The following is a 14,014-nucleotide window of genomic DNA, read 5'->3' on the forward strand; positions in this document are numbered from 1 at the left end:
GGAAGCAATTGGGATCCAAAGTCTTTCCGCCCCACATTCACACTTCCTCCTAACGCTGAGGAGAAAACGGGGCCTCCCAAAGATGTTTCACTGACTCTTTTAGGAGCTGCTTCCTTCTGCGAATGGCATGCCTGATGAGACTCCGCTTAGGATACAGCTGGAACCCCATCACAATCGCCACTGGCCACTGAGAGTGGTTCACTGGCTAACAAGAACAACATCTAGAAGGAGCTAAAAGGCTTTTGCTTCTTTTAAAGGGACAGGACAGGTAGGGATTTAGAGGTTCTGAATCAGACAATCCCATACTGGGATGTGGTGGATTCATCAAACTTTTTTAAAGTTGGCACTCAAAGATTCTCCTAGGGATCATGTGGTCTGATTCTTCATTTGAGATGTTGGGAAGATAAGCCCAAAGTGTTTCTTCAAGTTCGTGATATTCACAGTCACTAATGGACCAGAATCCAGAAGTCTAATGTTCTTTGAATTAATGCTATATTGCTTAGTGGAATGAACGATGCTTTCAAATCAGTCCTACCTCACTGGATTCAACTCAGGGTCTTTATTTACTAGTTTAGAACTTCTGACAAGTCACAACCTTTACAGGTTTTATGTATGATAGGGACTTGATTAAAGTTGGGTACATTTACTTTCATGCATAAATTATAGGAAATATTTGTACGCAACCTGTGGACCAAGAACTTTTTTAGGGTACTTGCCCTAGAAAGCTTTAAATGACAACCCGGCGCCCTCTAGAGGAGTCTCAACTTTCTACTGCTGCGACCCTTTAATATAGTTCCTCATGTTGATTTAACTCCCAACCATAAAATTATTCCATTGCAGTTGCTACTCCATAACTGTAGTTCTGCTACTGTTGTGGATGACAAAGTAAATATCCGATCTGTGGGATATCTTACCGCCCACAGGCTGAGAACTGCTGCCCTACAGTCTTCAGAGAAGGAAGTCTCAAATGAGGGAAAGAACAGATCGGAGTGGCCTGTGGGCATGCCTGTTCGACTGCTAATTGATATGGGAGGGTATAAGACACCATGGGTGGAACCATTCCCTGAGTAATAAGGAAGCTATCTAGGTTTGAGCTTAAGAGAGAGAAAATAAGAAGGTTCCTCAGTGATTTCTGTTTCTAGTTACTGATTGAGTTTCTGTTCTGACTTTCCTTGACCATAGACTTTGACCTGACAATGTAAGAAGAAAAAAAAAGAAAAAGAAAAAGGTTTCCTTCTCGAAATTGCTTTTGGACAGAGCGGTTTATCACAGCAACAGAGATAATTGGGTCAGCTCTGTATTTGACAGAGAGAAAAACAAAACTCATCTGCCCTGAGATGCTTTGAGTAAGTAGACAAGAGGCCAGAGTCTTGCAGCAGAAATGTGAGAGAAATCCTCTAAAAAACGTGAGTGGAATTCAGAAAGCAACTTCTGCATGGAGATAATAAATTATACGACAACACAACATGGAGACCAAAAGAGAATTTTCTCATGGGGGAGTGATTCAGGTTTCTGTAGTGTCTTTCCCAACACGGCAAACCTGCGCCAAACTGGACTGACTGGGAACCACAATCCTTTCTTGCAGAGTATTTCAGAAAGCTTTCAGAACCAGCTTCATGACTTGTTAAAATGCATGTGAGAGTAATGAAAAAATTGACACCAGTTAAGAGGTTTCTGAATGTGCAATGACCAAAAGTTAATTAAAACCAACCGTGTAATGAATCTGAGGTCACTCTGTCAGCCCCGTTTGAAAAACATACACTCGCTCACTTCCCATTGCGTATGTCAGCACGTCGTGTAATCCCCATGAACGCTGCCAGAGGTAGTTCAGCTCAGGGAAAACAATGACACGCTATGAGCCACACTGTTTCTATGGTGCCAGTAGCTTCCCACTCTTATAGAAGCCATGGCTTACTATAGGAAACAAATCTTTAATATTTTCCTTTCCTAGCACATGATATCTAAAGTTAATCTCTTTTGGCTGGTCAGAGTTATAATGTCTAGCTTTAATGTTTAAGTTCCTGAATTAAGTTTCATTTAAAAATCAAATAAATTTTGGCTTGGGATTAGAACAGAGCTTCCAATGACTTCTGAAATGGCTCTAAATATGCTTCTGTCATTTTGTATTCATGCAGTGTGGTGATCTCAGCATTGCTTATTATAATCAATAATCTAACCACCAATAAAACCTAAAAATTGAAGATGTTCTACATACCTCAGAATCAAATATTCAGCCAACATTTAATTCTTTTTGCAAAATTAAACAGATCAACCTATATATATATATATATATAAATATACCTAAATCCTCATGTATTCTTCTTAATTTTTTATTGTCAAGTTGATACAACCTAGAGTCACCTGGAAAGAGGAAACCTCAATTGAAGAATTAGGTTGGCCTTTGGGCATGTCTAGGGAGCATTGTGTTGTTTGTTAATTGATAGAGGAAGGTCCAGCCTGCTATGGACAGCACCATCCCTAGGCAGGTAAGCCTGGACTTTATAAGAAAGTAAGCTAAGCATGATGAGCCAGGGAGAAAGCAAGTAACCAACATTCCTCTATTGTTTCTGCTTCAGCTCCAGCTTGCGTTCTTGTCCTGACTTCCTTCCGTTGATGGACTGTGACCTGAAAGTACAAGCCAAACAAACGTGCCCTGGGCCTCAGCCTCTCCTAGTGACCCCACCCGGCCTGGTTGCTTGGATCATGGCTGTTATTGCAGCAACAGGAAAGTAACAACAGGACTGCATGAAACGTTCTAGGATGAAATGAGGCCGTGAGTACAGACACTGAAGAAGCTACAGCTCAGACCATCCTGGTATTGGGCTCTAGGGTACGGGAATGGACTGAATGCATGGTTAAGGTACACTCAAAAAGTAAGTCGAAGGTACCAAAGAACTACTCATAGCATCAACAGCAACAAAACTGAAAAGCACTTTAAGCTCAATTTGTCTAATTATAAAGAGGCTGAACCCAAGGAATATGCATGAGAAGCAGCTGTGCTATAGAAACAGCACCATCAGGGTGTGTCCTGCTCAGCATCCCTTGAGCAGAACGGTGATATCAGCTGCCCCACTAATGCGATCAATAACACACAGTGGCTGAGGCCGAGCAAACGAAGTCTCAGAGAATTTACCTATTTCTTATGCTCATTGTGCAAGAAACTGAAGACCTGGTGCCAAAGAGAACCAAGTTCTCCTACACTACCGTCCAATGCAAACTAACACCTCTCCTGGTCCTTAAGAAGTGATAAGACATGGATCAGCTATGAAAGAGTTTGTGATGGTGATTTTCAAATCCTAGCTCCTAAGCAACCTCAAAGAAATAACTATTGTACTGGGAGAGAATGAGTTGTATCAACTGCCTGAAGAGATCTGAACGGTTTCTACTCAGTGATTGTGAACTTGCTAAGCAATGCTTCCTCCAAACCCTACACAGAAGCTTCTCAGGCAAGAAGCTCTAAGGGAACCCCAAATGGAAGGTTCTGTCTCTCCCTAAAGAGAGCCAAAACCATAAGATTATCAAAACTTGAACTAGACAATAATGAGTATCGTGAAGACAGGATACACTAAAAGAAACACATATTGGGGAGGGGGATATCAAAAGAAAAGAACTTTCTTTTGATAAAACTGTAAATTATTTGAACTAGTGACATTATGGGAAATATTTGAGCTGTCACAACTTCCTTCCCTGGTCATTTGAAATGTCAGCCAAATGTTTGCATTTTCACAGTAGTGGATAAGCACATGCAGCAATATCTATTTTATTCAAGACATCAAGAAAAAGCTTTATGTGTGTAAGAGTCCACATTTGAAAAGCTAGTATGAGAACCAAACCTGGTTCTCATGCTACTCAATGACTGCCAGGAGCTAACGAATGAGGCTAAAAGCTCAGTGCTCCTCCACCCATTGGCCTTCATGTGACCAGCCGCAAAGGCCAATCTCCCAACGGAGCATTCTACATAGTTTCCATTGCTGGAGAGAGAAGTGGCCAACTGATCCAAACCAGCACAGAAAGACAGGCTTGAGAAGTCCTGAAACACCTGACTTCCCCATGCCCTGTCGATAAAAAAGAAAACGTAACTGAAGGCTGCTGGGGCATCACACATAAAGACATGAGCATCAAAGCACTGGTCCTCCTGTCCATTGCCTTTCTTCAGTCCAGGGGAAGGATGCCACAGGTAGGGGTGATATTCCAAGAGCATCCACAAGTATAGCCATGCTGGGTTTTGGTCTGTGTATGTTACGAATAGCATCTACTCTGACTGGTTGCTGTTGTTGCCAACTATTCATCTCATTGTGTTTGCATTATCATTCAGAAACAGGGGCTAGTTAAAGCACACAGGAGTTAAGTAGGTGAAGCACCCAGGGCAGACAGTGGTGGACGGAAAAGTACAGGTGAAGTGGACACCAGCTACCATGTTGAGCAGTTTGAAGCTATATGGAACAACATTACTGCCAAATATTCTCATGTATTTAAACAAAATGCTAGCACTCTGTTTCTTACACACAAACCACTACATTTAAAATGTGTATTCCTATTTCAAATCTTTAAAGTACTAAATTTGAAACAAAATGCTTCTTGGGGGCAGACCACAGACCACTGGCTGTCTGCCTGTGACTACAGCATGTTTCAAGAAATATTTAACTATAGAAACTGGGCTTGATGCCCACATAGCAGTAGAATGCCACGGGGTTTCTGCAACTTGGCATAAACAATATATTTGCCATAAACAAAAAATTAACTTCACCAATAGCTTCAAAAGAACAGATGATGATTTAAGAAATTAACTCCAAAATCTCTAAAGTATAATTATGAAAATTTCTTAATATCCAGTAATGCTAATCATATTCTAATCTAACTCATATCTTAAACAGGAATTAGTGTAAGGGTCTGTCCTGTTCCTTTAAGAGACAAGCGCTGCCCACTCCATCCCACCATCCACCTCCGAGGGAGGCAGATCTTCCTTCTGTTTCCAGTCTCAGCTCCTTCCTTTTCCATCTCCTCTGACTCCTCTCCTCTCCCCGCTGTTTCTTTCCTTGTCCCCCACTTCTCCCTTCCCTCTCTTTCTCCTTCCCTTCCGTAACCCACTAAATAAATATCTAACCTCACTCTGTATAGTGTGCATTGGTCTCTCAGCCACCGTGTGGCTCCCTGCCTAGGACCTGCTGACGCTCATGCTCATGGCCAACGGCCACTATGGGGCTCCCTGCCTGGGAATGGCTGCCTTTGTGGCCCACCATGGTCTTGGGACCCACTGCTCACTGCAGCCACTTGGGGAACAGCACCATTTTATTTAAACCATAACACTGGTGCCATGACACAGAAGCAGAAAGAAGATCCTAAAATCAAAAGGTCAGCTTGCCTCAGTGGACAGTGGAGAGAGTGGGTGGGGCTTATCTCTTAAAGGGACAGTACAGACCATTACTTTCAGCTTCCCAGACATTTCTTCCCTGTCATTTGCTCTTTGCTTTCCCATCTCTAATTGTTACTTTGGATGTTCAATGTTCCCTTAAAGCCCGTATGTTATAAGGTTGGTTCCCAGCCTATAGGAAACAGGCATCTGACAAGACCTTCAGGAAGGAGAACCTAATGGGAGAAAGTGAGGACACTAGGGGCTCTGCCTTTAAAAGAAACAGTAGGATCCTGGGCCCTTCCTGTCTCTCTGCTTCACACACTCAGTGAAGTTAACAGATCTTTTCTGCCATGCACACCCACCGCAAGTCAAAGGGAACAAGGGCAAATGACCATGGACTGAAACCATGAGGCAAAAATAAACCTTTCTCTGCTTTGGGTCTATTATGTTGAGTGTTTGCTATAGCATTGGCATGCTGACTAACATGCCAAGTCTTTCTTCATTTGAGAGGTAGGATCAGAGGATTTTCTCAGCATAATCTACATGTAATATGCTTAGCTCAGTGCCCGCCGGAATAATAACTCGAAAGCTAAGCATTTCCCTCTAGTGTGAGTATTATTTAGTTGGCTCCTCACAGAGCTGATTTGTAAGTTGGAAAACTAATGACTCTGACAAGTTCACTGTTAATAAACCTGTCTATGGAATCACTTCTGTACCTACCCATCTCTTAATCGGGCTTTAAATATCCACCGTCAACTTCAAATCCTCTTGGTCAGCTCAGAACCCTTTTCCTTCCCCCACACAGAAAAGGAAGTGAAGTCATTTCACACCCAAGGAAATGACAGCCTCCACCTGCCCTTTTTCCGTGGAGTGAGATGCACTTTTCCACTTGGTTTCATTGTTAAATTAACTCATTCCCTCTACCAAACCATGTGTATCAGTGTGGATGGGTGTGACATGAGTCTGTACACTAGCTACTTACATATTTGGCTATTTGCAATGAGTTCTTGTATAACCAAAAATAGTATCTGGCCTTTTCTTTTGAATGACTTGCTTTCTTCACATTTATTTATTTATTTATTTATTTATTTATTTATTTATTTGTTTGTTTGTTTCGTGTGAATGTGGGTGTGGGTGGGTGGATGTACACACGAACATGCATACATGTACTCACGCTACGGCATGCCTGTGGGGACAACAAATATGAGTCCTCACATATTTTCTCTTTCTACCATGTGGGCCCTGGGGATTGAACCAAGTGGCTACTTGGTGGCCTCTCAGCTACCTTACTAATCCTTCAACTGCTTTTGAAAACATACTACAGAAAACTGAAAGGAGAAACTTATGTGAATCTAATAAGCAGTTAATAAACAAAATACACAAGGAATGCAGATGACATCACACAGGAAAACAAGCTGATTTTATAAGGAGCAAGGAAGGAGTAGCGATTTTCCAAAAGTATACATGAAATGGCCACTAAGCATATGGAAATATGTTCAGCATCACTATCACGGAAACGCAAGTTAAAATGGGATATTGCTTCTCGCTTGTCCTAATGGCTATTAGAAAAATAGGTGAGGATAACAAGTACTGGCAAGGGCGCGGTGACCAGAGAGCCATTCGCTCCTTCCATGGGAATGTAAACTGGGAGAATTATTAAAAACTGAACCACCCTACGAAAGAATAGCTCCACTACTATATATGTTCCAAAAGGAAGCTATAGCTGCAGTCCTATGCTAACTACAACATGGCTCACAAAAGGCAAGATACAGAATGAGAGGATAAAAAATGTGGACTATGCATCTGTACAATGGAATATTATTCAGCCTTAAAAAGGAAATCCTGTCATTTTTAGTAATATGGTTGAACCTGAAAGATGCGAAAAAACATAAACTGGGCACAGGTATATAAATACTATGTGATCTCCTTATATGTTTGATTGAAGAAAGTTGAATTTACAAAAACAAAATTATGGCTCCTAGGGTGGGAGATGATAGGTAGGGAAATAATTATGGAGAGGTTGATCAAAGGATATAAAATTTCAGGAAGATAGGAGAAGGGAGTTGAAGTGATTGGTTGTAGTAGCCGTGCTAGTAGCAAGTATTACATACCTGAACACTGCTAACAGACTGGAGTCTACTTACTAAAAATCAGTAAAGTATATGGCATAATATTTTTGTTAATAAATCCCAGTCATGCTACAAAGTATGATATTCTAAAACACGTTGCACACTGTAAATCATATCCAACTCCTATTTGTCAACAAAAATAAAATGAAGAGGAAAAATATCTGATCGATAAATTCATTGAAGTAGCATATTTATAATTAAACTCAGTGTAGCCACTCCACAATGCATACTGTCTCCAAACAAGCCACGTGCTATAAATCAGAATTTCTATTTGTCAATAAAATTCAAAAGGCAGGATATTTTAGCCACAAACTGATTAAATGGCAAATAATGAGTTCATATTAAGGGAACAGGAGTTTTATTTTAAGAAGGCCACTACTCTTGGACAACACATGTGGCTTACCCCACCCACTCCTAACCTAGACTCAAGATATGATTCACCATCCAGCGGCTTTAAACTAAGACTCTGAACTTCCTGCCATATGCCCTGTAAGGCAATGCCAAATCTAGAGACTGGCAATGCTACGGCAAACAGGGGAGGACCCACTGGCACCTTCCTGCACGCCCTGAGGACACAGAATGACTCAGCACACTCTTCCTCTGCATGATATCATACCCCAGGGAGGAGCTAAGAGGCACGCAGAGGGCTGAGTGGAACAGAAATGAATTACAGGGTGTATAGCCCCGAACAGTAAAAATCTCAATACTCTTGTCTTTCTTGATTTAAAAACACAGAATCACTCTTCCAGCCAAAGCCCAAGGCAGTTATAGTGATTTTTTTTCCAATGTTAGAAAACAGGGTCTATTAAGCACCACATCCAAAGCTTTCATCCCAGAATGAGGTTGGTGCCCATTGGCAGCTGGGAGCTGCAGAGGAAACCTAGTTAGATGCTGCCCACTAAGAAGAATGTTTACTTCACTCTGTGCCCACTGGCAGCTGGAAGCTGCAGCTGCTATCGAGTTAAATACTCCCCACACGAGAGGGATACTTACTTCAGCACATGAGAAAAATAACCATCAGAAGGCCAGTTGAGTAGAATCAAAGAACTATACCTGCAGGTTTTCGATTTCTTCTTTGTGCTCCCTCTTCAGATGTAAGATAGCAGCCTGGTATTCTGGAAGATCACAAGAGAAGCCAGTTACAAAGGAGCACGAAATGAGCCAGAAACCTCAAGGGCGCATCACCTGAATCCATGCCGGCAGCCACCCTCCCAATAGCCAAAGAAAAGACGTCCCATCACGTGTGGACAGGAAGGAGAGCTGTTCGACCTTGTGTCCAGATGGCCAGGATTGGGGTGAAAGGGGATTCCTTCCTTTCAATACAGCCTAGAGTATGGAAAGCGCCAGATTAAGCAACCAGGGTAGGGTTAAAAAGAGAAGAGGCGTGTAAATGAGTGCCAGATAAAGAGCAGGTCAGGTGTTGTCTTCAAGGAGCTGAGAGTTCGTGCCCCCCAGAGAACGACACAGATGTGCTGAGGGAGGTTATAAAAAGAGACTTTCTATCTGAGATCACAGAACTCTATTTTTAACTCTGTTTAAAAAAGAAAAGAGAGAAAGAGAGAAAGAAGAAAAAGACACGAATGAATGGAGGCTGTTTGTAGTCTCTTGATCAACCAAGAAGCCAAGACTACCTGTCAATTGAAGGAGTGATTCTTTGGAGAACTGAGGCCGAAAGAGGGACAAAAATTAATTTCTAGTTCACTCTTCATCTGAATATAATGACATGTCTCCCAAAAATAGGACAAAGTATACACAGGAGCTGCAGCCAAATATTAAAGCTACCATCCCACTAGCTGAGCTAGAGGTGCAGGAGACAGCTCTACGCTCAGGAGAACAGCTAAGGTGCGTGGAACCACAGAACTACAGTTCACGCTAGAGAGATCTACAGAGCCAAATGCTGTGGCCACGGACTTCTGTGGGACACACTAGCTCTTTACAAATGTGTTCACTGTCACGAGTCTGTACTGCAAGAGACAGACTATTCCTCTAAGTTGGGGTTCCAAGTCAAAAGTAGATGAGGAAAGTCTGTAGTAAAGCCCCCCCCCAGAAGAAGACCTCAGCTGTTAAGGGCTATGAATAGCCACATTGCATCCCTGTGGGGACTCTGCCCCAGTGGCAATGCTGTGGGTTCTATATCTACACCATACCAAAGAGCACATCACTTGTTGCTATCCCCAACAATCATGGCTATAATCTGGGCCACCACCATCTTTCCAGTACCCTACACCTCCTTTCCAGAGGGTGCCTTGTTCCTCTCTTACCAACATAAGCACTGAGTCTCCTCACAACAGTATGAACACCCTATTAAAGACACGGACCAGAGTATATGTCACTCCTGGCTTTTCATGGACCTTGGAATGGAGACTCCTACCTGTAAGGGCTGGGGAGATGGCTCCATGGCTAAAGTACTTTCTACACAAGCATGAAAGTTGAGTTTAGATACCCGACACCACAAATAAAAACCAGATATGACAGATGCATCTATACCAGCAGAGCTGGGCCAGAGGAAGGAGACAGGTGGAGGTCAGGGGCTCACTAGCCAGACAGCCTGGCCGAAATAGAAAAGTCTAGGTGCAACGACATGCCCCGTCCCCCAAAATGTGGTTGAGATTAATTGAAGAAACACCAGATATCAAACTCTTGTGTCTCCACCCCGACCACACAAGTATGGGCAAGAGCACTTATACACATGGGCCATGGGCACACAGGTACAAACACACATATATACACATTCTCTCTCTCTCTCTTTCTCTCTCTCTCTCTCTCTCTCTCTCTCTCTCACACACACACACACACACACAGACACACATAGAAAGACACAGACACATATATACACATTCTCTCTCTCTCTCTCTCTCTCTCTCTCTCTCACACACACACACACACACACACACACATACACCGAGGTCTTCAGCCCAAAGGCTTCTCATGATCTGTTTCCTTTCACCTCACATTACTCCTTCAACTTTCCCATTATATTCCAGGAACATACACTGGCTTCATACCATCTCTTAAATTTGTCAAATGCTTTTCTAATGAACTTTGATGTAGAGTTCCAACCCACATGACAATAAATAAGAGCCCCAGTCATCCCAATTTTCTATGAAGCAGTCAAAAGAAATCAGTTAACTCAACCTTCTTGAAAAGGTGTAATGCCTCTTGGGAAAGTATCTACTTTCCTCTGAACAGATATCACATAGAACATTTTGTAAACTTATTCATTTCCTATAAAATGTGCCAGTAAGGGTGTGACATATAGAGTTATGATTAACTTACTAACAAATTGACAAAAGAGGCTACTGCAAAGCTAATATCCAGCAAAGCCTCATTTGTCTCCTCCTTAAGCAAATATTTTGGCTAAGCATTTTCCTACCATCGTTACAGGAGGGAAGAAAGCACACCCTTATGCCAGTAAGAGTAACAAAAGGAATCCCAGTCTTTACTAATGGGATACTAATTTGAAGACTTCATAAGGTAACAGGACAGTATATACAGATTCCTTATGTGGCTGGCAAGATGGTTCGGTGAATATAGGTGCTTGTCAACAAGTCTGACAATCTGAACTTGATCCCCAGAACCTACATAGTGAAAGGAAGGGTGTCTTCTGACCTCCACATATGCACCGAGGCATGCCCAGTCACACATGTACATTTGTTAGTTCAGACTCCAACTCCCAGCCAGGCAAGCACTGACTCCTCCCACAGGGTATTTAGGGTCGTGTGGAAACAAGGAACATGTGGGTTTGGGTTTGCATGTGGACTCCCTCTGTCTTTCCCCTGCCATGCTCCTGGCCGCCTGGGAGTGTGCCGTCTATTAAACATGGGCATTTGATTTGGTTTAATCTGGTTTGATTGGAGTTCTTTGTGCTGGTGGAGAGGCTTTTCTTAAAAATATTAAATATAATAAAAAAAAGTTAAGTAAAGGTTCCCAGATAACCCTGAATCAAAGCTAGGCTGGTTTCCCATGTGCATTATGGAAAGCAACGCTTTGTGCTGCAGTTTTTGATTTGAAAACATCTTAGAGTGGCTTGGGGAATATTCTCAAGGAAGACAGTTGAGGCAGAGATGTCAAGTACAAACCAAGGACATTGGAATTAGTTAAGCAGAGAACTTAACCCTGTATTTTGTGGCTGAGGTTTTGTTCACATGGGACAGACGAACAGATTTTGAATCTCAGAACTTGAAAGTGGCAAATCCCTCTGCAGTCACCAGACCCTCAATGAAAGCTAAGACATTAATAAAAATATTTTATATTTTTCCACCAAAAGAAGAAGCCCAAGATACCCTTTTTTCTTTGTTCTTTTTTTTTTTAAAGAACATCTTATATGAAAGACAGAAAACACAAAATCTCCTTGATGGCATAATTCAGCATTCTTGGAAAAACATGTATGAGAACTTCCTTCCACAAAAGCTCCATCTAACCAAGCACTTAACTGAACTCATGACTTCCCTTGGTGGTTTCCTGACCGGTTCGCAGTGACAAGACATCATTTCTACAAAGCGTCTGGCCTGTGTCTTTGACTTGCCAAGGGCAGAATCAGAAAACACTTGATTAACACTGAAGGTACAGGTCCACCAGGACTGTCATCTACAGCTGACCCCACGCGTTTACTGAGAAAATGTGAGACAGGTCTCGTTCTTTGAGAGTGTTGGCCTCAGGAACGGATCTGAGCACACACTGCAGACTTCCAAGAAGACCCTATCATATCAAAGCCCATGTGGCAGAGGAGAAACAGAGATGCTCAGGTTGAACAACTTCCCCAAAGTCACAAGCAATAAAGGCCAATGACAACATTCAGCCCAGAGAACTGATACCATTAACCCTGGGGACTGTTTACTTGCTATGGCTCTTGTCCCTTTGCTTGGATAAACATGAAGGACATACAAAACTCGGAATTTTTAAGGTTGTTAGCTTTGTCCAAACACTAGACACATGCAAAGAGCTGAAACTTTTCCATAAGTTGTTAAGAGAGATACTATGCCAGGACTCAGCAATCAAGAGCACTAGCTGCTTTTCCAGAGGATCCAGGTTAGATTCCCAGCACCCATATGGTGGTTAGCAACCATCTGTAACTGCAGTTCCAGAGAATCCCATGCCCTAATCAGGCCTCTCCAGGCACCAGACATACATGTAGTACACATATGCACACAGGAGGAAAAAAAAAACCCATGTACACAGTAAAATTTTTAAAGTTTAAAAATTAATAAACTAGTTTAAAGGAGATCTTATCTATTTTTAATCCCAAGGTTTGAAGAAAAGGGGGTCCAAGCGAACAGTGTAAGGTCTAATATCTAATAATATCAAGGATTGAGGTAAGGTTCTGTCCATTTTCTCCAGATTTCCAGTCCACTAGCAACAGTTTGTTGTTAAACCTGATTTACTTACCTCACACACTGCCTTAGCTAGGGTTTCTATTACTGTGATGAAACACCATGACCAAAAAGCAGGTTTGAGGGAAAGGTTTATTTGTCTTCCACTTCCATCACTGGAGGAAGTCGAAACAGGAACTCAAGCAGAGCTGGTTCCTGGAGGCAGGAGCTGATGAAGATGCCGTGGACGGGAGCTCTTCACTGCCTTGCTTTCTCTGGTTTGCTCAGCCTACCTTCTCATAGAACTCAAGAACACAGCCCAGGGCTGGCCCCATCCACCATGGGCTGGGACCTCCCCCATTGAGCACTAGTGAGAAAATGCCTTACAGCTGGATCTCAAAGAGGCTATTGCTTCAGTAGAGGGTCCTTTCCCTCTGATGACTGTAGTTTGTGTGAAGTTGACACACAAAACCAGCCAGTACACACACACAAATACACACACATACACACAGATCCTAAGCTTCCCTCACCCTCCCCTCTTCTCTCCCCCTTCCATTCCCCAACCACCTGCCAACAACATTAGGAAAAAAAAAAATTCTGATGACCTCACTATTGAAAGTCACTGGTGCATTTCTGTTTGGGGATTCTGGCTCACCCTACTTATCCTCCTGTTGGCCTTTCCCACTATCTCTAGTTTTACATTTTAAAATTCATCCTTTGGCCTTCAAGCACCAGGATCCTTCCTCCGAGTTTTACTTGAAGATATTCAGTTGGTGCTTCTGAAGCTCAGCATGTATTACCCACGCTATTTAGATGTGCACAGTCTTCTTCCCATGACATATCTGCTAACTGACTTGGAAACTAGCCGATGCTACAGAAAGCGGCTAAGTATCATGATAAAGAGGAAACGTCTGGGAGCCGCTGCTTTAAGATAAGGTTCATTTAATTTAAGGGGAAAAATAGATTAAGAAATAAGTGAAAATAATAGTAAATATATTAAAATCTATGTCAAAGATAAAGAAATTAGAAACATAAGGAATGGGAGGATATGCTAGTTAATCCTCACAGAAGAACACAAATTCAAATTTACCCAACCATAAGTGGAGGCAGAAATATTCTCCAGTGATCTCAAGAGCAGACAATAATGTTCAGTCATGTAAAGCAAACACAAGTCATTTACTCCAAAACCCAAAAAAGTAAAATAAAATTTGAGCTCTTATTTT

At 42.2% G+C, this 14,014-nt stretch overlaps 1 protein-coding gene across 3 annotated transcripts in view; it reads right to left on the reverse strand.

The window, feature by feature from the left end:
• The window catches only part of Fmn1 (formin 1), a 366,255-nt gene that overhangs the window by 208,106 nt on the left and 144,135 nt on the right, over positions 1 to 14,014 (reverse strand). For all 3 annotated transcript variants that reach the window (XM_085696503.2, XM_085696502.2, XM_048459738.3), the window contains one exon: positions 8,536 to 8,597. In XM_085696503.2, the coding sequence (XP_085552629.2) occupies positions 8,536 to 8,597 (62 nt within the window). The remainder of the gene's footprint in view (positions 1 to 8,535; positions 8,598 to 14,014) is intronic.

Source organism: Myodes glareolus, chromosome 10 (assembly GCF_982192425.1).
Source record: "Myodes glareolus chromosome 10, mMyoGla1.1, whole genome shotgun sequence".
NCBI classification, from domain to species: domain Eukaryota; kingdom Metazoa; phylum Chordata; class Mammalia; order Rodentia; family Cricetidae; genus Myodes; species Myodes glareolus.